A 23,943-nucleotide genomic window follows, 5' to 3' on the forward strand; every position below is an offset into this window, starting at 1 on the left:
GTCATAGAGCACCAGCTTTGGATTCCCTGCATTAATACAGCAAATTCCCACTGGCTATCTATTTTACAGATGGTAATGTAAATGTTTCAATACTACTCTCTCTCCTAACGTTCCATCACAATAACTGAATTTATCCAGCTCTAATAAAAGTCAGCCCCTCTACTTAAGCTCTAGATCCTACATTCTCCCCTTTGTAATTTACTCCATGATTTTGCTCTTGTGTTCATTATATCCAACGTCATCATCTTTTCCTCCTCTTCTCTTTATTTTGACCAATCTATAGATATGTCATATCTCCCATCAATATAATCTCCCCTTTGATTATAAATTCCACTCCATAACCACCAAAAGGTCATCTATGTCTATCATCTCCATTTTACCGCCTCCCACAGAGTTTATCAAGTTCCTTAAACATAACCTAAAATATCAATTGGAATTGTACTGAATTTATGAACTTCTCCTGGCAAAATTAGACATTTTAAAATAAGTTATCTATTTCCTTAGTGCTGGTATACACATACTAGTACACAGACTAGTTTTCAAGATTGATTACCCTGATGAATTTTCTGATATTGTTGTTGTTCTGATGGTACACTGATTCTGCTGCCTTTACGTAGGTAGCCAATCATAATATCTGAAAATAATGACACTTACTTTCTTCTTCAAATCTTTTCTTCTTTTTTTTCCCCTCAAAATAATAGCCAAAGCTACCAGTACTATGTTATATTGCTAAGGGTGATTTTGCTTTGAACAACAGATACAACAACAATATAAACAGCAAAAGTATATGTGTGAATACAATATTTCATAGCCCTCATAAATCTTTACATTTTTCCTCGAATTCCCTTTAGTGAATATTCCATTACTATGGGATCCACCACTTTGTGGAGTCTTGTGTCACATGAACAAATTCACTAGTGCGATTTCTCCTCATGCACAACATTCCTTCCCAATTTTTGACGTGGCATTGAGTATAAAAAATAAATTAATCACATCTTGTAACCAACTGCACAAATATATGTGCGACATTAATTTGAGAGGAAAAGCAAGCCTTACACTGCTTCATGGTTCATTATGCACTTAGCTGTTGGACAGGAACACTCCTGGATGTCATCATATGCCAACCCTATTTTAAGGCCAAGTAGTTGAGCTATAATAACTGAAAATCCCTCCAACGTTATTGTATCTGGATACTGAAATAAAGAAAGTTGAAGAGAAAACCAACATATGAGAAGAAAATGAAAGCAATACATTAAAAGAGCTTTGTTCCTATGAAATTTTATATTTTAATACTTTTCCATGTTGATATTTTATACTTTATTTTGATAAATCATCAATCTGAATATCCATACTAGTTAATTCATTAAAAAGCATGAGATAAAGTAAAATATAATCAAACTACCAATCCAATATTTTCTTGTATAAAATTAGGCATACCCAGATTCTATGCCCTTAAGCACACTTAGTGTTTATGATGCAACCAGTATAAAACACATTTAATTTTCTTATTAAATCAGTTCATTCAATTAACAAATACAGTTCAGTATAGACATGGTTCAGGCACTATGATAAAAGATGAGAATATAGTGGCATGTGCGAAAGGAAGGGACTTTGTCCACACTTGGAGCATATATTACAGGAAAGAAGAAAGAAAATTAGTTGGAAAGTAACAACAAACTTCCCAGATATAAAGAAAGTATGAAAAGTGCTCTAAAGAAATGGAATCCTTCAACAGAGATTTCTGAGGAGGCGTATAACTGTATAGTTCAGATAGTTAGAAAAGTCTATTTGTGGTATTGATGCTTAGGCTGAGATACAAAGTTTGGGAAATGACCCGCCATTATGAATAGTGGTAGCAAGATTGCTTGGGAACCTGTTCAAAGCTTGCGGTATAATGAGTGAAGTAAAGAAATGACCGGACAGAAGTTCAAGAGACAGGCAAGGCCACGGGAAAGAAATCTGGAGTGAGATGTCAGCCAAAACAGACTGATGGTGGAGAAGAGTAGCATTTCATATGATTTAAGCCAGATAAATAAATCGTGATACTTTTCTCATGTTTTTAATCATTACAAACAAAATTTTTAGAACTTCTTAGTTTTTCTATATCAAAAAAAATTATCATGAGTAAAATTTAATTCATGCCTTAAATAAAGACATTGTGTGTGTATGTGCATGGTATAAAGCATGGTGACTACAGTTGATGAAACTGCATTATATACTTGAAATCTGTCAAGAGAGTGGGTCTTAGGCATTTTCATAAATAAAGTGGATTGATGGACATATTGATTAATTTTTGGAATCATTCCATAACTAGTATCAAATTATCATACTGTACACTTTAATTATATATATTATATAATTATGTCTCAATAAAGCTGGAAAGTGAAAGTCGTTCAGTCGTGTTCGACTCTTTACAACCCCATGGACTATACAGTCCATGGAATTCTCCAGGCCAGAATACTGGAGTGGGCAGCCTTTCCCTTCACCAGGGGAATCTTCCCAACCCAGGGATCGAACCCAGGTCTCCCGCATTGCAGGTGGATTCTTTACCAGATGAGCCAAAAGGAAGTCCAAGAGTATGGGAGTGCGTAGTCTACCCTTCTCCAGGGAATCTTCCCTACCCAGGAATCGAACGGGGGTCTCCTGGATTGCAGGTGGATTTTTTATCAGCTGAGCTATCAGGGAAGTCAGTAAAGCTGGGGGTGGGCAGGAAGAGTTGTGGGGTGTGTGTGTTTGCATGCACACAGATACAGGAAAAAAACGGAGAAGAAAAATGAACATGGGACAGTTTCAATAGAGACTTAGAATCTATAATATAGAATATAATATACTTAAGGTGGTGACAAAGTTGGAGTCCACCTGGGATTAACAGAAGCTTTTAGCATTGGTCGGGAGTCCATGCTCGAAGGAAACTAAAAATAGACAGTTTGTGTGACTTTTAGACTGAGGACAAGTATAACGGACATGGCATGTGGGTTCACGGGGCACTTGGGGCAAAATCTTTACTATTTCTAGCCTGGAAAATATAAAATGTGAATATCAGGAAATTATGACTGCCAAATACACAAGCAGAAAACTTCAGAAAGAAGATCCTCCGAATTCTGTCTCCCACATTTCTCGCTGATTCCTGAGACACTCATACAATTAGCAGCCTCAAGCACAACTGAAGAGCTCAGCTAAGGCCAGAGCTTCTGTCTGTGAGGCTGAGTTGCTGTTCTGACTTTAACCGAGAGCAATGAACGACAAAACAAGCAAACAAAAATCAACCCTCGTCAGAGAAAAGCAGCAGAATCCAGACTTCCTGTGAATGTTATAATGTCCAAGGTTTCAAAGAATCTCATTGAAAAGGCCATGAAAACTAAACCAGGATGTGAGCAATGGCCCATAAAACTAGACTAGAATGTGTATTTTAGAAAATAAACTGTCTTCAGAAATGGAAAATGTAATGAGAAATCAGTGCCGCATGACAATTCTCAGAAATATTCTGAATACAGCCCCAAATTACTCTCATACCAAGAACCAGGAATATCTTGACTTCAGTCAGAACTGGCAATCAACAGAAAGCAAAACCAAGATGCATTTCCTGACAAGGATTTTTAAAGCAACCACCATAAAAATGATCCAACGAGCTACTGTGAAAACTCTTAAAGCAAATTAAGAAATAGAAAATCTCATCAAAGAAATAGATGATATAAAAAGAGCCAAATGAAAACTTCAGAAGAGAAAAAATACAATAATAAGAAAATAAACTTCAACAGATGAATTTAGGAAAAAAAAAACAGAGATGACAGAAGGGAGTATTGGCGAACTTAAGGACTGATTACTATAAATTATCCAATCTCAAAACAGAGCGGAAATAGCTTTTGAAAAAATTAACAGAAATACAGGAGCAGTGCAACAATAACAACAACAACAAAAACCTAACATTAACATCATTAGTGGCCCAGAAAAAGAGAAAAAGTGCATGACTGAAATATATTTGAAGAAAAAAACGGCTGAACACCTCCTCAATTTGGCAAAAGACACAAATCTACATATTTAATAGATTCACAAAACTTCTAACAATAAACTCAAAATAATCCATGATCAGACACATCATAATTAGATGGCCAGAGAAAATTTTTAAATGTCTTGAAATCAACCAGAGGAAAACAACAGATTGCTTACAGAGGAACAATGATTAAAAGGAGTTCTCATCAGAAATAATGTCAGACAGAGAATGTAACACAATAGTTTTGAAGTGCTGAAAACGACTTTCATCCAACAAAAATATCCTTAAAGAATGAAGATGAAATAAAGATATTCTAAAATGAACAAAAAATTAAGAGACATATTGCCAGTAACCAAGCTTTAAAGCAATGACTAAAGGAAGCTCTTCAGACAAGAAAGAAAATGATAATAAAAGAAAACCTGTAACATCAGTAGTGAAGAAAGAGGAACAGAAACAGTACTTACATGAGTGGATAAAATAAACTATTTTTGATTTGATTTTTTTTTAATTATGTTTCAGGGTTGAAAACAAAAATTATAATTTAGTGTGATATACTTATTAATATGCTTAGAAGTAATATTTAAGCAAACTATACCATAAAATTTCCCATTTTATGATTATACACATAATTTCACATCTAAAATAAATATGGTATTAACATTTCTATATTCTACTTGAAATAGTAAAATGCTGGTAAACAGACTTGTGTGTATGTGATTGTGTCAGTGTGTGTGTGTATAATCTCACTACAGAAAATATGAAAAATGTTTTACAAAGAGAAATATTGAAAAACACTAAAAATAAGAGATTGATAGTTTCTATAAAGAGGATATATTTGTGTACTATACAGTATTTGTCACAACTATAATTACCTAGACACAGTGGGTTAATGAGTGGATAAAGCTGTAAATAGAACTTTATTTACAATATGGGTGGTTGGACAGATTTGGCTAATGGGTCACGCTTGTTTATGTCTATGATGAATAAATCAAAATATAATACTTAAAATTGTTCTAGAAAAAATGAGAACTGGAAATGTCAATAGAGGACCAAAAAAAGAAGATAAAACAGAAAACATATACTAAATTGACAAACTGAAATACAGATACATCAACAATTAGATTCGGTGCAAATTGTCTAAACATACTAATTAAAAGACACAGATTGGTGAAATGGAGGAAAAAACACATGGTCCAGCTGCTGTTTGGAAATTCACATAATATATAAAGACAAAAACAGTTAAGAAAACAGATTTAGCATAGGAACATTCATCATAAGAAAGTTGGAGAGGCAATATTAATAACAGATGAAGCTAGCTTCAGAACAAAGATTATCATGGACAAAGGATACTGCAATAATAAAAAGTTCAATAATAATCTTAAATGTTTGCATACCGAACATAAGAGCTGCAAAAATATGAAGCTAAAATGAATACAATAAACACACACATACATAATTTAGTTGGAGACTTTGATAATTCTCATAATTGACAAAAGCACTAGACAACAGGAAATTGTTTAAGACATGAAAAGTACTATCACACAATGTCTATAAAACTGGCATTTATAGAACACTCAACTACAGCATGATATATGTCTTATGCAGTTTGTAACATATGTGGCTTAAAGCAAGGTGTTCATGGACTTCAATAATTGCAAGGTTTCTACCTATGATTGGGCTTCCCTGGTGGCTCAGTCATAAAGAATCTGCCTGCAATGCAGAAGACCTGGGTTCGATCCCTTGGTAGAAAAGATCCCCTGGAGAAGGAAATGGCAATCCACACAAGTATTCTTGCCTGGGAAATCCCATGGACAGAGGAGCCTGGTGGGCTACATACAGTGCATGGGGTCACAAGAGTCAGACACTACTTAGCAACTAAACCACCAACACCCATGATATGAAGTCGCACAATTTTATGCCCTGGGACAAGTTAAGCCAATTGCTCAAGGTTGGGAAAAAGGATTAAAAATAAAAGGAAAAAGTTTAAAAGAGAAAAAAATAGATGAGTCAAAATGCTCTCATACATCCTTAACAAAGTTCTACAAAAAAAAGGGAAACAAAAATATGATCAAGTAAACAATACAATAAAACTTTCCAGGACAGAAGTAAATTAGTACCCAGATTAAAAGTGCTTCAATATAACAAGCATGTTGGATGATAAAAGATAGCATGGAAGGATAAAATGATCATAAATGTTTCCATGAAGAAATAGGCTATTAGGATGTTGAATCCTGACTTCAATATAGGAAGTCAATAGATAATGCCTAGTTTTGAAGCATCACTACAAAAAAAGCGAGTGGAGGTGATGGAATTCCAGTTGAGCTATTTCAAATCCCAAAAGGTGATGCCGTGAAAATGCTGCACTCAATATGCCAGCAAATTTGGAAAACTCAGCAGTGGCCACAGGACTGGAAATGGTCAGTTTTCATTCCAATGCCAAAGAATGCTCAAACTACCACACAATTGCAGTCATCTCACACGCTAGCAAAGTAATGTTCAAACTTCTCCAAGCCAGGCTTCAACAGTACATGAACAGTCAACTTCTAGATGTTCAGGCTGGATTTAGAAAAGGCAGAGGAACCAGAGATCAAATTACCAATATCTTTTGAATCATCAAAAAAGCAACAGAGTTTCAGAAAAACATCTACTTCTGCTTTACTGACTATGCCAAAGCCTTTGACTGTGTAGATCACAAGGAACTGTGGAAAATTCTTCAAGAGATGGGAATACCAGACCACTTCACCTGCCTCCTAAGAAATCTGTGCACAGGTTAAGAAGCAACAGGACTGGACATGGAACAATGGACTGGTTCCAAATTGGGAAAGGAGTACGTCAAGGCTATATATTGTCTCCCTGCTTATTTAACTTATATGCAGAGTACATCATGAGAAATGCTGGATTGGATGAATCACGAGATGGTATCAAGATTGCTGGGAGAAATATCAATAACCTCAGATACGCAGATGACACCACCCTTATGGAAGAAAGTGAAGAAGAACTAAAGAGCCTCTTGATGAAAGTGAAAGCGGAGAGTGAAAAAGTTGGCTTAAAACTCAACATTCAGAAAACTAAGATCATGGCATCTGGTCCCATCACTTCACGGCAAATAGAAGGGGAAACAATGGAAACAGTGACAGACTTTATCTTTGGGGGCACCAAAATCACTGCAGATGGTGACTACAGCCATAAAATTAAAAGACAGTTGCTCCTTGGAAGAAAAGTTATGACCAAACTAGACAGCTTATTAAAAAGCAGAGACTACTTTGCCAACAAAGGTCCATCTAGTCAAAGCTATGGTTTTTCCAGTCGTCATGTATGGATGTGAGAGTTGGACTATAAAGAAAGCTGAGAGCCGAAGAATTGATGCTTTTGAACTGTGGTGTTGGAGAAGACCCTTGAGAGTCCCTTGGACAGCTGGGAGATCCATCCAGTCCATCCTAAAGGAGATCAGTCCTAAATATTCACTGGAAGGACTGATGCTGAAGCTGAAACTCCCAATACTTTGGCCATCTGATGCAAAGAGCTGACTAATTGGAAAAGACCCTGATGCTGGAAAAGATTGAAGGCAGGAGGAGAAGGGGATGACAGAGGATGAGATGGTTGGATAGCATCACCGACTCAATGGACACGAGTTTTAGTAAACTCTGGGAGTTGGTGTTGGATAGGGGGGTCTGGCGTCCTGCAGTCTATGGGGTCGCAAAAAGTTGAACATAACTGAGTGACTGAACTGAACTGAAATTTGAATACTCGAGGAATTTATTGGGCATATTTCTCAGAAATACAGAGCAAAAGCATGAACAAACTATTTCTACACATATAAACATGAATAACTCTCAAAGACGTAGTTTTGAGCAAATATGTCATAGACACACACATTAAGAACACACATTCTATTATTTACAGAAAGCTCAAAGAAAGATCAAATTAACTGGTGAGTAAGTGTCAAGATAGGGGGAGGAAGGATTTATGAGTCTTCTGATGTATTGATACAATTTTATGTTTTGACCTCTGTGATACTTATACCTATGTATGACTTGGCCAAAATCAATTGTGCTCTACACTTATACTTGTGCAATGTTCTCCATACATGATGCACTTCAATAAAGCTTTTATTTAAAAGGAAACAGACGTTAAGTTATCTGCCAGGAAGGAAACTTTAAAAACAAAAGGAAGAAGATTCGAGAAGTATAGATTATGCAAAGAACTGATTTAATTGTTTACAGAAGTCTTATAAAACCATTTTTATTTGTAATAAGCATATTTGCTTTATTTCATAAGATACAATTTTGAAAGAAAAACTAAGTAGTAGAGTTATATGCTTCAACCTGTATACATCTTTTAACAAGCTATTCAAAATAGTTCTGAAATGATATACAAAGCAAGAACAAAGCAAAACAATAATACATAGTTAATGGTTGTATTTGTAACAATAGTATAAAATATGCAAAAACTAGCAAATATGAAGTCATGCCTTCTGTTATTTCCTGAATTTGAAGGAGACATAATAGAAGGCTTTAACTTTTCCCTAAGGTTTTATGTCCTTAGGAAATCTGATACAATGCTATTATCTTTTATGCCAGGCTGGTGAAGAGGTATATTCATATCCCTTCATATCATTTCCCCATGTTTGAAATTTATAATTAAATAAACTGTCTGAGATTAAAATCATGTTGTCCCAACAAAATAATAATAAATACAGATATAGAGAAAAAAATCAAGTTTACTTCACTATGTAAAATACTACTTATAAAACACAATATAAAGTTTAGAAAAAAATAGTCACGGAGAGGACACAAATTACATACCACAGCAACATCTGCATCATAGCTTCTATTGCATATTGTGCCAGGAAATGTTGCTCCCACATATTTAGGCTGTTTCCTGTAACTACATCATTATAAAGTTGCCTTTTTTATTAGCATGGTCATTCAGAACAATTCACAAACTTATTCATTAAGTTAAATCTCCCATAAAATTTAAAATAAGTTTTCAAACATACTAGTTTTAATCTGAATAATACCTAATATACTATACAAAATGCTCAAAATTTTGAAAACTATAATTCACCTTAATACCAATTTTTTTTTCTTAACCTAACTCCTTGACTTGATATAATTTTATTATCTCAAATTCTCTTCAGGTTCCCTTATTCAGCAATTCATTGGTTTGGTCACTAAAAATTAAAAGGAATTTTTAATTTATGGAAAATAGTTCTTGCCATCTAAATATAAGCAGTTTTTAAAATTATAGGCAGGTATTTCTTCAGTCATGTCCTACTCTTTGCGACCCCATAGGCTGTAGCCCGCCAGAGTCCTCCATCTGTGGAATTCTCCACAAGAATACTCGAGTGGGGAGCCATTCCCCTCTCCAGGGATCTTCCCAACTCAGGGATCAAACCTGAGCCTCCCACACTGCAGGCAGATTCTCACCATCTGAGCCACCAGGGAAGCCCTAACCATATTACCAAAAACCTAAATGTTTCTTTATTGAACAGTAGACATGAAATGCATTCACAGATAGTAGGTAATATTTATTAACTGAATAGTGTCAGTTTTACATCATTAATAAGTTGGGGTTTGTATGTATTCTGTCATATAGTTGATATTATAAAATCTCATGAAAGACAGATTTTTTTCATATAAATTATATTCCAAAATATTTGTCATATAAGTGATTCAGGTTGTTTTTATTTTTATCATATTTCCTACTACACTATCACCTTGATGGCAACAGCTATATTTTACTTAACATTTTCAAAGGGGCCTACAGAAAACTGAAAAACACCATAAATGTGTTATAAAATTAATGAAATTATTTATGTATATCTCTGCAGAACATTGTGCTTACATAAGTAATAATGTTACATCGTGGGGCTGAAGGATAAGATAGTCCTGTTTCCATGCCAAAAATCTTTGTAATAAGTCATCAGCATCTCCAGTGGTGGAAATTTGGTTTTTATTTGACCACAATTCCAAGGAGGATAACATCACAGTCAATTTGAACTGACGAAACATCTAAAAATAAGATTTATAGTGTATACATTCAAATAAAATGAATCATTACATCGCAACAGTACATAAAAAATAAAGTTTACTTCATTACTTTGGATATTAACCCAAATGAAGGACTTGAAGTCATTAATTTGCCATGATATAATGAAAAGGTTTTCAATGACTTTTCATAAATTTATACATGCAAAAATGTTAAAACTTACTGCATTGACAAGGCCAATAATCTGGATAATTTTCTGTGTTACAGCCATCATTTCTGATCCCATATAATCATACTGAAAAAGAAATTTTTTATGACTCTTTTAAAAATGTAAGTGACAGCAATTTTTCCTGTATGATGAATATCTCTTGATGATAGCAGGCAAGAAAATCATAGGATTTGTGAGATGAATTAAAGTATACTAACATACAGACAATAATATTTACCATAATGAAAACAAACAACAATAAAAAATCATACTTAGGCATTCAAAATATATTCTCACTTGTTATATATTTTAAAGACACTGTCCAGCAGAAACAATTGAAATCATCAAGAGGTACTAAAATAATTTCACAGATCCGTCTGTATTATAAAGGGGTTTCTTGAAGTAGATATTTCTAAAACAAAAGAAATCAGTCACGGTATTTCCCATTGCATGCTTAGCAATTAAAGAAGAGTAAATAAATATTAAAAATAATCAACATGCTCAAATAAATCTTTAGGAAGACAGAAATCTTAATGATGTAAAGTGAAAATTATGTGGCATGAATGATTCAAAAAGGTTTAATAAAGAACAAAATGAAATAGAGTAAAGGTGAAAAGAAAGAAAACATTTTTTCTTTGAAACAGATAAATACATTTTTAAAAACTATAGTCAATTTACAATATTATATTAGTTACAGGTATACACCATGGTGATTCAGTATTTTCATAGATTATACTCCATTTAAAGTTGAAAAAAGACTATCAATACCAATCACTTGTGAGAAGATGGAACAGCAAACTGCTACAGTCACTTTTGAAAATTATCGATATTCTCTAAAAGTAATTTACACTAACCCAATGACAAAACAATTTCACTCTTATCTAGATACTCAAAAGACACTATGTTTACCAAATGCATATTTTTCCAAAAAAGACATGCAAGTGACCAACAGGTACACAAAAGGTATTCAACATGACTAACCACCAGGGAAATGAAAACAAAATCCACAGTGAGATTTCACCTCACACCGGTCAGAACGGCTATCACCAAAAAGACAAAACTAAAAACAAGAGCTTACATATGCCTAAGAAATCTGTATGCAGGTCAAGAAGCAACAATTAGAACCAGACATGGAAAAACGGCCTGTTTCCAAATCGGGAAAGGAGTACATCAAGGCTGTATATTGTCACCCTGCTTATTTAACTTAAAAGCAGAGTACATCATGAGAAATGCTGGGCTGGATGAAGCACAAGCTGGAATCGAGATTGCCGGGACAAATATCAATAACCTTAGATATGCAGATGACACCAACCTTATGGCAGAAAGTGAAAAGGAACTAAAGAGTCTCTTGACGAAAGTGAAAGAGGAGAGTGAAAAAGTTGGCTTAAAACTCAACATTCAAAAAACTAAAATCATGGCATCTGGTCCCATCACTTCATGGCAAATAGACGAGGAAACAATGGAAACAGTGACAGACTTTATTTTCTTTCCAAAATCATTGCAGATGGTGACTACAGCCATGAAATTAAAAGATGCTTGCTCCTTGGAAGAAAAGCTATGACCAACCTAGCCTGCATATTAAAAAGCAGACATTACTTTGCCAACAAAGGTCTGTCTAGTCAAGGCTATGGTATTTCCAGTAGTCATATATAGATGTGAGAGTTGGACTATAAAGAACGCTGAGCGCCGAAGAGTTGACGCTTTTGAACTGTGGCGTTAGAGAAGACTCTTCAGTGTCCCTTCGACTGCAAGGAGATCCACCCAGTCAATCCTAAAGGAAATCAGTCCTGAATATGCACTGGAAGAACTGATACTGAAGCTGAAGCTCCAGCATTTTGATCATCTGATGTGATGAACTGACTAATTGGAAAAGACCCTGATGCTGGGAAGGATTGGGGGCAGGAGAAGGGGATGACAGAGGATGAGATGGCTGGATGGCATCACCAACTCGATGGACATGAGTTTGAGCAAAGCTCTGGGAGTTGGTGATGGGCAGGTAATCCTGGCGTGCTGCAGTCCATGGGGTTGCAAAGAGTTGGACACAACTGAGCGACTGAACTGAACTGACAAATGCTGGTGAGCATGTTGAGAAAAGGAAACCCTTGTACATTGTGGGATTGTAAATTGGTACAGCCATTATGGAAAACAATATAACAGTTCCTTAAAACTTTAAAAAAGGAACTACCATATGAATGACAATCCCACTTCTCAGTAAAGAGCCTATGAAAATGAAATCAGTATCTCATAGAAATATCTGTATTCCCACATTCGAAACGTTATTCACAATAGCCTAGATATGAAAACAACTGTAAGTGTCCACCAACAGATGAAAGAACAGAAAAAAGTGGTATATATGCACAATGGGAGGAGGGCCTGGCAATCCACTCCAGTGTTCTTGCCTGGAGAATCCTATGGACAGAGGAGCCTTGGTGGGCTATAATCTATAGGGTTGCAAAGAGTCGGACACAACTAAAGCAACTTAGTACAGTACACGTACAATGGCATAGTATTCAATCACAAAAAGGAGGAAATTCTCTTGTTTGCAACAACATGATAAATCTGGAGGGCACTGTGCTAAGTGAAATAAGCCAACCCAAGAAAGACAAAAACTGTGTTGTGTCACCGTATCACTAACACGTAGAATCTAAAAAAAAAAAAAAGTCCAATTTCATAGAAACAAAGAATAGAATTTTGGTTGCCAGAGAGGTAATGCAGAAATGTAGGTCAAAGGGTACAAACTTTTCAGTTACAGGTTCTGAGTATCTAATGTGCAGCACAGTGACTACAGTTAATGATATGGTATTGTACACCATCTTCCCTGGTGGCTCAGACGGTAAAGCATCTGCCTACAATGCGGGAGACCTGGGTTCAATCCCTAGGTCGGGAAGATCTCCTGGAGAAGGAAATGGCAACCCACTTCAGTATTCTTGCCTGGAAAGTCCCATGGACGGAGAAACCTGGTAGGCTACCATCCATGGGGTCACAAAGAGTCGGACACGACTGAGTGACTTCACTTTATTGTACACTTTAAAGTTGATGAGTTCTCTTAAGTGTTCTTACCACACACACACACACACACACACACACACACACACACACACGGAACAAAGTGTTAATGCTGTGAAGCAGTGAATGTGTTAATTATCTTGGTTTTGGTAAACAATCCACAGTGTACATGGTCATCAAATCTTCACATTGTACAATTTAGCCATATACAATCATATTTATCAATTATTTCTCAAAAAATTGGAAAAAATATTAAGTTAATTGGTCAGATGGCAAATATCTATCACAGCTCAAAGAAAACACTGTGACCGGAGAGGGTACAGCAGGTTAAGGAGAGGGCAAGGCAGTTAGGAAGTGTGGTCAAAGAGACTCTGGCCTGATCTGGGGATGAGAGGGCAGGTAGATAATATTGCGCATCCCAGGCTAGTTTGGGATCCTAATTATATCCATTTGTTGTTCACTCAGTCCTGTCTGACTCTTCTGTGGCCCTATGGACTGTAGTCCTCCAGGCTCCTCTGTCCATGGGATATTCCAGCCAAGATTATTGGAGTGGGCTGCCATTTCCTTCTCCAGGGGATCTTCCTGACTCAAGGATCAAATACACATCTACTGCATCACAGGCGGTTTCTTTACCACTGAGCCATGGGGGAAGCCTCCTAACCATATCCAAGTCACACCTAAAATTAAGTATTTTTACTTGGAAACAATCAGAAAATTACATTATGTCTTTAAGGAAGTTTTTCATTCTGTTTAAAGAGAGAAGGGAGATAAACCACAAGGTCCCACTTTATAGCACAGGGAACTGTATTCAATGTCCTGTGATAAACCATAATGGAAAAGAATGTTAAAAAGGAATGCTTATATGTATATAACTGATTCACTTTGCTGTACAGCAGATATTGGCACAACATTGTAAATCAATCATACTTCAATAAAAAATGAATTAATTAAAAATAAAATTACAAATGTCTGGACTCTGAAAGATAAATTGCTCCAAATTGGCAGTTCTAGGTTTTAATTTTTTTATAAACATTTAGCAAAAAAAGTGTAGCTACCTTTCCATAATCATTAGAAATATTAATTTTGAAACCTGTAAGAGAGCTAACAATATAAAAAATTTCCATAAATTGATCTCATAAATTTAATACTCAGAAATGATTAAACATTTTGGCTGATGTTCTCTAGGTGAGAGCAGTAAAACATTAAGCTTTAAGAAAGGGGAAAAAAATGGGAAAGAAGAGAGAGGGCAAGGGAAGGAGGGGAAAGTTTGACTTACCAAAGCTTTTTCCACTATAATGTGCATTTCTAGATATTGGGGCAATAGTTCTGAAAAAGTTTTTTCCTGAAAAGAGAATTTATCAAATGTTAGTATGTTTTGAATTTGTTAAACACAGACAGTGACATGTAATGGAGGCAAAAGTGAGGTGTATATATATATATATATATATATATATACACACACACACACACACACACATATATATATATATATATAAAACACTCATGAGGTCTTAACTATAAAAGTTAATTGCAAATCAGAAAATTAACTTGAAAACAGATTCCAAGTTTAAAGGAATCCCAGTGAGCCTGCTAGAGTAAGGTAGAAGTCTAGGTATTCACTATTAATACTGAATAAGAGAAAGTGAGTAACTCCATAGCTCCAGAGCATAGGCTCTGTGTCCCATTTGATACAATGTAATAATCCTTGATTGTGTCCAAGTTAGTCAGCTATAAATCATCAATTTATTACACCATCATTCAGTACTCTAATGGTGTTTTACAAGAGCTGTATATGTAACATGCTGAAATACCATTTCACACATGGATATTTTAAAGGACCTACAATTTCTTCCTTGACCCAAGTGCACTGGTAACTAAATCTAAGTGTAAGGAGGGAACAAAGGTGGCATCTGTCACAAAACAGCTTTTTGTTGTTGCTGTTGTTTAGTCACTAAGTCATGTCTGACTCTGTGACTCCGTGGACTACAGCCCACCAGTCTCCTCTGTCCACGGAATTCTCCAGGCAAGAAAACTGGAGTGGGTTTCCATTTCCTTCTCCAGGGGATCTTTCTGACCCAGGGATCTCCTGTATTGGCAGGTGAATTCTTTACCACTCAGCCACCAGGGAAGCCCCACAAAACAACATGCTGCTGCTGCTAAGTCGCTTCAGTCGTGTCCAACTCTGTGTGACCCCATAGACGGCAGCCCACCAGGCTCCCCCATCCCTGGGATTCTCGAGGCAAGAACACTGGAGTGGGTTGCCATTTCCTCTCCAATGCATGAAAGGGAAAAGTGAAAGTGAAGTTGCTCAGTCATGTCCGACTCTTAGTGACCCCATGGACTGCAGCCTACCAGGCTCCTCTGCCCATGGGATTTGCAGGCAAGAGTACTGGAGTGGGTTACTATTGCCTTCTCCAACAAAATAGCATAGCTTACTATAAATAAATAAGCAAACAAAGAAACTGGATTCAACTGGTAGAGCCTAGGTTTATATTTTCACAGGGAAGTAAACTATGCATACATCTTAAATATGTATATACTGAGATGCTGATTTCTTTTCTTGGTGTTCAAAATTAACTTCAAAAATATTTTGTATTATGGTTGCTCTTACTGTGCCTGTATAAAAATGTAAGTCACTGTTGACAATCATGGCTTCTGAATTGCAGCCTGGTTGAATATAATTACAAATTATGTACACTCCATAACCAATTTTCAGTATGTTTCTACACAGCAGATTTCATATTTTAATAACACCATTTTTTCCCCATTTGCCTTTTCAAATTTATATTCTTATTTTCAAAATAATAAAAATGTATCTTTAATACCTGTGTTTTAAAATGAACTTATAGTACCATTCATCATAATGTCACATGTCATTTTCAGTAAATGAACTTCAAAATCCATTCATTTTAATGGGTTACTTTTAGTCTCTTCTTTGAAATTTTTTGTTCAGTTTTTCAAATTAAGTATTGAATCATAGAATATTGCCAAAATAGATCACAGATCTCTTGTAGTTCTCCCTGGTGGTTACATCTTACAAAATTACAGTACATTTTCAAAACTAGGGTATTCATCTGGTACAACGTGTATGTGTATATCTCTACATCATTTTGTCATGTGTATGTTTATATAACCACAACTCCAATCAAGATACAAAACTATTTTGTCACCACGAAGATTTCCCTCCTTGTACCTCTTTAAAGTCAGTTGAGATTATACAGTCTGAGGAAGAGAAAGAAAACAGAATGGAAAAAAATGAACAGAACCTGCTCTTTTCCTGTGGGGCATTTTCAAGCACACCAACATGCATATAATGGAGGTAATAGAGAGGAGACAGATAAAAGGGCAAAAAGGATCTTCAAAGAACTAATGGCCAAAAAGTTCCTAAATCTTATGAAAAAATTAATTTAAACATCCAAGAAGCTTAATGAACTCCAAGTAGGATAAACTCAAAGGGATCCAATCAAAGAGACATCATAAGAAAACTGTCTTAAGGCAAAGACAGACTCTTGAAAGAATCAACAAAGAAGGGATATGTCGTGCACAAGGAATCCTCAATAAGATGACTGACATCTGATTCTTCATCAGAGACCATGGAGTCTAAAAGATAGTGAACTGAAATATCCAAAGTGATGAAAGAAAAACACCTGTCAACTAAGAATTCTATATTCAGGCTACAAATTAAAAGTTTAATAATATACAAATGATATAGTATTTTAGAAAGACATGTCCCAGTAGTATGTAAACCTATATATCAAAATATTAAAAGCAATTTTACCAGGGCAGTGGTAACTAGTCTTTCCATATTCTTAATTTTATTCAATAATAAGCAATTTTGCTTGAATAAAAATGAAAAACAAGAAATATTACATAATACAACATACAACAATAAGCTTGAAATACCTTATTGCATATTCTCATGTATTTTAGATGGAATATGGATGTTTTATATACCCATGTAGAAAGAAGATACCAACTGTTATATTGCTACTCAGCAGCTAAGTACTTCCTTTTCCTGATTAAAACAATTCTACAGAAGTAATTTTATAATGTGTCATGACATCAGAATTGTCTCAGTTACCTGTGAGCTTAAATGGATTGTATAGGACTGATCTTTCTGCCAAATATTGCTGTAATTTTCTGCGAACATTGGTATAGCTGGATGGTCATTTTTCACTTGATAAATTATGTGCTCAAATCTTGCTGAAGATTCCAAAGGCTCAATGCCATAGCTGATATTTTCAAACTGAAGGAATCCCCTGAATATTTAGGAAACAATAACATAAAAATCCTGCAAATAATCCCATCATCCTGCAAACGATTGCATCAGACTTATAATTCAAAATGCCATAAGAAATGAGAAACCATAGTGAGGAACATGTTTTAAACTCAATCTCTTTTCTTACTTTTTTTTTCAGCTACCACTAGTAACTGAGTAACCACATCTGCCTCAGTTTTTCTCACATATTAAATAAATAAATATACTGAAAAGTATTTTGTTTTTTTCCGTATAGCAGTCACATTCATTCAAGGTGTATTAAGGCCACACATGGGGTTGCAAAGAGTCGGACACGACTGAGCGACTGAACTGAACTGATTTGCTGGAAACCAAGGCATTTGTGGAGAATTCCAAGAATAAAAAGTTCTTGTTCTCACAGAGGTTAAAATAAGGGGCAGTGGATACATAGAGTGGAGGTCTAAAAAGGCTGATACGTAGGAAAACCACATTCAGAGAATGTCAAGTTTCTGAGTCAACAAGTTCTGGGCATCAGGCGACGAAAAGCAAAGGGAAGGTGGGAAGAGCCTTTTTGCTCTGCTCTGGACCTGTATTTCCACCTGAGAAACTCACTGCCTTCTTCCTGCCACTTCAGTGATGAAAATCATCACCCCTGCCCTTTTACCTCTGAGGTACCTTCTCAGCTAGTCATCCTACATCTGATACAAAGCACACCTACACTGAGAATATACAACTTGCGCTTAGTTAAGTAACCATTTAATGTCATTTTCCATAACTATTCCAGATAGCTGATACAAAATACAACAATAACGTCCAGGGAGATGTTCTAAAGGATTTGGGGGGGTCGGGGTGGGTGTGTTCGAATTTTTTTTAACTGCATCTGTCTCTTTCTCCTCAATATCTTGAATGTATCTTCAGTTAGGATTCCCTTGAGTGATTTCACTTCAATGGTTACTGCAAAGGTCCATTTATTAATATTAAAAAGTAAGGCCATCATGGAGAAAATATTCCGATTGGAATTCTCCTTAAATATCCCAGACTTGTGTTTTTCAGCCACTGGGTTTTATTTTAAAGTGTATCCTAACTTTTCATGTATAAATAACCTTAAAGATTCTGTTGTGTGTTACTCGCTCAGTCATGTCTGACTCTTTGTGACCCCATGGATTGTAGCTCACTAGACTCCTTGTCTATGGAATTCTCTAGGCAAGAATACTAGAGTGGGTTGCCATTCCCTTCTCCAGGGAATCTCCCCAACCCAGGAACTGAACGTGGGTCTCCTGCATTGCAGGCAGATTCTTTACTTTTTGAGCCACCATGGATGGGCTGTAGCCCACCAGACTCCTATGTCCATGGGATTTTTTTCAGGCAAGAATACTGGAGTGGGTTGCCATACCCTCTTCCAGGGGATCTTCCTGACCCAGGGATCGAACCCACCTCTCCTGTGTCTCCTGCATTGCAGGCAGATTCTTTACCCACTGAGTTATGGAGAAGCCCCAAGATTCTGTTACCTGAGTCCAGAACAGATGCTGAGTGTCACGACTGAATTTGGGAAACCTGCAATGTATCCTTGGTAATGACAATGCATCTGAAAAACGGTACAGTGAGGTCAAAAATAAATTATTTATGCATAAAATGTATTGGCAAACGTTATAAATATTCAAAACATTAAAACAGTTGAAAGTAATAAGTTTGTGTATCATAAAGATTTATTAAAAGTGGTTTTCATCAAGGAAAATACGTATTTGACACCTTTCTTTATTTTATACCAACGAGGTGCCCAGACGTGTTCTCTGGATCTGGATTTCATCCCTATCATACATGGAATATGGAGTAAAATATTTGTATGAAACTGCTAACATGGAACAAGCATATCCCAATGATAACAGTAAACCTACTTCAATAAAGAAATGTGTGGTAATGAATGTCTAAGACATCTGGGTCTTACCTTAAAATAGGAAGACTCAGAATGCAAAGATCCAGTTTCATTAGATGTATAAACCAAAAAGTTCTGGGATACAAATGAGCTAAGGAAAACAAAAATTAAAAGTAGTTGAGTCATGAATTTACTATGAACATAAACATTAAAATAATAAAAATAAGAGTAAAATATATAGGATTCATATTAAGAGTATTCTTTAATTAGAGTAATTTTGGCATGCCCTCTCAGTGTAAATTCATTGAACTGGCATCTCAGAGTTTAGGCTTTCTTAACACCAGAAGAGACTTTGAATCCTCCATATCAGATATTTGTGTGTGCGCCTACAAATGTCTTCATTCAACAATATTTGCTGAGTGCCAACGATCTGATAGATTCAATTCAAGGCACTGGGGTGCAGCAATATACAAAAGACAAAACCATGGTCTTCCTCACAGTGAGAGACATACTGCTAGTGTGTTAGGTGATAATAAATAAGGCCTGGAGGTTGGTTGCAAATGTAGACAGGATGGCAAGGAAAGGCTAAGTGATTTGATTACCGAAGACCTGAAAACAAGCCACTTGGATCTGCACAGAGCTAGGAGGAAATGCAAATATCCTGAGGCAGAGAGAGGCTTTGTGTCTACAAAGACCATCTAGAGGGCAAAGTACATGTGGTGAAGTGTGGAGAAAAGTGAAGTTGCTCAGTCGTATCCGACTCTTTGCCACCCCGTGAACTGTAGCCTACCAGGCTCCTCCGTCCATGGGATTCTCCAGGCAAGAATACTGGAGTGGGCTGCCATTTCCTTCTCCAGGGGATCCTCCCGATCCAAGGATGGAACCTGGGTCTCCTGCATTGCAAGCAGATGCTTTAACCTCTGAGCCACCAGGGAAGCCCAGACAAGAGACAATAGTAAGGGGTGGTGTCCCAGAGATGAGAAGCCACCACTGGGAGATTCTGAGCAGGAAGAGAGCAGGATCAGACCAACATTTTAATATAATCAGACTGAACTTTGTGTTGAGAACCATCTGTAGGACAGATAAGCACAAACAAAGAGATCATCTAGGCTACAATAGCTGGATGATAGGCTATTATCCAGTAAAGACATGATGATAGCTTAAACTAGGATTGTAGCAGTGGTGGAGGTTCAATTGCTGAATGCATTTTTTAAAAAATAATTATTTGTTTTTAATTGATTGATGATTACTTTAAAATACTGGTTTGATTTCTGTTGAATGCACTTTGAAGGTAGATCACATGGGATTTAGCAATCCATTGGATGTGGGGGAAAATAAAAGAAATCATAAGACGTCAAGAGTGACTCTAACATTTTTGTTGTGAGAAACTGAAAGAGTAGACATACCATTTACTAAATTAACTGAGAAAAAGACAAATTTTGAAACATGATCAGAAGTATATTTTAGGCACATTAAATATGAGAATTACAGCAAACTCTTGGTTATCAAATAAGGAGTCAAATACATGAACGTGGTGTTCACTAAAGAGGAATAAAGTAGAGATATAAGTCTGGGAGTAATCAATACACCCATAGGAGCAGATGAAAGAACCAGGTGATTGAGTATAGCTAGGAAAAAAGGCGAGGTTTAAGAATAGCACCATGGAGTACTCCTAAGATGAGAGAGATGAGGTGGAATCAGAAAACAAACAAAACGAAATCTGAGGAAGACTGAGTACAATGATAAGAGACAAACCAGGAGACTTGCTGTGTCCTGGAAGCCAAATGAAGAAACTGTTGTAAGGAGGAGACGCTGCTCAGCTACACAAAATGCCGCTGACCGGCCAAGAAAAAGGGAGACTGAAAAGCAACTGGCATTAGAAACATGAGGATCATTGATGGTCTTACCAACAAAATGCCACTGACCGGCCAAGAAAAAGGAAGAATAAAAAGTAACTGGCATTTAGAAACATGAGGATCATTGATGATCTTACCAAAGAATATTTTTTAACGGAATGGAAGTGACCCTAAAGACCAACATGAGTTTAATGATCATGAGTTAGATGAGAATAGTCATGAATTAAGTAAGGAAAATCTTCTCCAGCCTTATTCAACCACAAAAATGCAGGCAGACAAAATGCAGTTGTTAAAAATACATATTTTCAAATATGTAGGCAGAGAAGAGGCTATTTCAGTATATAAAATGTTGAAAAACACAGATTGAGACAGAAAATAGATCGCTTGTTGTCCAGAGTAGTGGCTGATAACAGGGATTAAATGTGAAATTGTATGACAGGTCTTATGTGGAGAACGAAATGTTTTAAAACTGATTTATGGTTGAAAATTGTGATACTATATTAAACTTATATAATTACACACTTGAGAGTTTTATGATTATATGTATATACACATAATTTACCAAATAAAGTTGTTAAAATAAATACATATATTAAAAAATAAATAAATACATACATACATATATAATTAAAACCTCCACACAAAGTATGCTACTAGTTCAATTTTCTGCCAATAACCACATGATATATACACGTTTGGCTGCATATTGGATATCCTTGATACATAACTTGCAGTTCTTGAGTTCATGGATTTAAATGCTTACTTATTTATGCATAGCTTTATTTGAAAATAACAAGCTGGAAAATAAAAATCAAAGTTCTCGTAGGCTTAATATTCAGGAACTAATGAATCCAAAACTGAAAAACTAATTAAACAGCCTACATTTTGCTGCTTGCTTATATTTAATCAGTGTACAAAAACATTTTTTAAAAAAGTAAATTCTAAGCTTTAAGGGAAAATCATTTCTTACTGTTTTCTGAGATGCAGAACGTATGGTTTTTTATCAATGGTAATGATATAAGTCACCTAAAATAAAGCAAATAAAGGTAATTAAGTAAATCAGAAATACATAAAATAAGTGTATTTTTTCACTAAAGTCAAAAAAGACTCACCCAATCCATTTTTAAAAAGCATATATCCTTCAGAATTTATTGTTTTAACTAGCAATAATTTTAAATTTTTTAATAAACTCAGGATGAGGGCGATAAATGTAGGGAATGGCTTTTGAAAAGAAGAGATGAAAGCCATATTTTGAAGAACTACAACTTTACTATGTATTAATACTAGATTTTACTGTTTATGTTTATAAAAAACATACTCATCCTTAGCCAAAATGAATGAGGCATGACTGTAGGCTTACATGCTACACAAAATACAATGAAACAATAACATGTTTATAAATACATGAATACACACTCTCAAACACTAGAGCTGCTTTACAATGCTTCACACATAAGCTAATGACAGACCTGAGAGAAGGAAGCAAGGGAAGAATGCTGGGGCTCCAGCATCTGTGAGACTACAGGGTCTAAGCTGTAATGGTCCTCATCACCTTGATGGGAAGGGGTCCAGGAGCAGGAGAGGTACACAGTACCCAGTACGGCAGGCTGCTTTTAAAACATCATCTGGAGGGTGAGAGTGGGTCTAGCAAAACATGTTTTATACAAAAGAATGATACAGGCATGAAATCCAATCTTTGTCCTTTAACAAAATATGATCCTCAGAGGTACATCCATCTACTGGGCCATATCCTATTGGTTGGAAGGAAGTCACAGGTCTTTCCCATACTCACAGGTGGAGCTTCTTCAAGGATCTGAACACCAGATGGTAGGAACCACTTTGTGAATTTAGAGTCTGTCCAACACCATGGGCAAAGAACAACTCGGGAGCTGAGGAATAAAACCCACGGCTCACACAGTGCTGGGAGGCATTCAAGGTCTGATCAACCAGAGGAGGCAAATGTCACTGAACACACTCATGCCATTCACTAAAGATCACAGAAGGGTCAAACTTTAGTGTTAAGGAGAAACTAACCTAGAAACCTATAAACTAGAGTCAGGGTTACTCTAGACATTCATCCTAAAGATATTGTGGTTTAGTTGCTCAGTCGTGTCTGATTCTTTGAGACCCCATAGACTGTAGCCCGCTAGGCTTCTCTGTCGAGGGGACTTCCCAGGCAAGAATACTGGAACAGTTTGTTATTTCCTTCTCAAGGGTATCATTCCGACCCAGGTATCAAACCCGAGCCTCCTGCATTGCAAGCAGATTCTTTACCACTGAGCCACCAAGGAAGACCTGCCAAAGACATTACAAGTATGACATTTTCAGTCTGGTTCATAGGTAACCCAACTGCCTGCCAAAACAAAGGATAATACATTTTAATGGCAAGTCACAAAGTTAAGCAATCAACCAAATAAAATTAGCAGGGTTAATCCAATCAAAAACAAATATACCCAGGAACATGATATAAGCCTGATGACAGGATAAGAGGCTCTGGTCTTATCTTCCTCCCACAGATACAACAAATATAAGCTTTGCATGGGTCAACTGCCTCTGAGAGAAATCCAGAAAGTGGCAGAGTGGCTCCTCAAAACTGGGTGACCGAGAAAATATCCACCACGCAAAAGGGCAGGAAAGGCTGAAACACACACACACCATAAAACCCAGCCCTCGCAAAATACCTTCCAATCAGGAGAGAAGCCCTGATTCTCAGTATCTCCCTCAGCACCAAAAGGTTTGGACCAGGCGTCCAGCAGCACAACTTTTTTTTTTTTAAACTTT

The 23,943-nt window shown here is 36.2% G+C and overlaps 1 protein-coding gene across 4 annotated transcripts in view; it reads right to left on the bottom strand.

Moving 5' to 3' along the window:
- LOC145518872 (disintegrin and metalloproteinase domain-containing protein 18-like) overlaps window positions 1-23,943 on the bottom strand; it is a 94,930-nt gene that overhangs the window by 61,931 nt on the left and 9,056 nt on the right. For 2 of the 4 annotated variants that reach the window (XM_081524002.1, XM_081524001.1), the window contains exons 3-11: window positions 22,133-22,188; window positions 19,379-19,457; window positions 18,942-19,018; window positions 17,278-17,455; window positions 14,473-14,538; window positions 10,206-10,277; window positions 9,839-10,005; window positions 8,797-8,878; window positions 1,057-1,193 (exon numbers count right to left, since the gene is read on the bottom strand). In XM_081524002.1, the coding sequence (XP_081380128.1) occupies window positions 1,057-1,193; window positions 8,797-8,878; window positions 9,839-10,005; window positions 10,206-10,277; window positions 14,473-14,538; window positions 17,278-17,455; window positions 18,942-19,018; window positions 19,379-19,457; window positions 22,133-22,188 (914 nt within the window). Of the gene's footprint in view, window positions 1-1,056; window positions 1,194-8,796; window positions 8,879-9,838; window positions 10,006-10,205; window positions 10,278-14,472; window positions 14,539-17,277; window positions 17,456-18,941; window positions 19,019-19,378; window positions 19,458-22,132; window positions 23,052-23,943 lie in introns of all 4 variants that reach the window. The other 2 variants (XM_081524004.1, XM_081524003.1) reach the window with 2 other exon arrangements.

The sequence above is a fragment of the Giraffa tippelskirchi genome, chromosome 8 (assembly GCF_054371585.1).
Source record: "Giraffa tippelskirchi isolate mGirTip1 chromosome 8, T2T-mGirTip1v1.2.pri, whole genome shotgun sequence".
Lineage (NCBI taxonomy): Eukaryota > Metazoa > Chordata > Mammalia > Artiodactyla > Giraffidae > Giraffa > Giraffa tippelskirchi.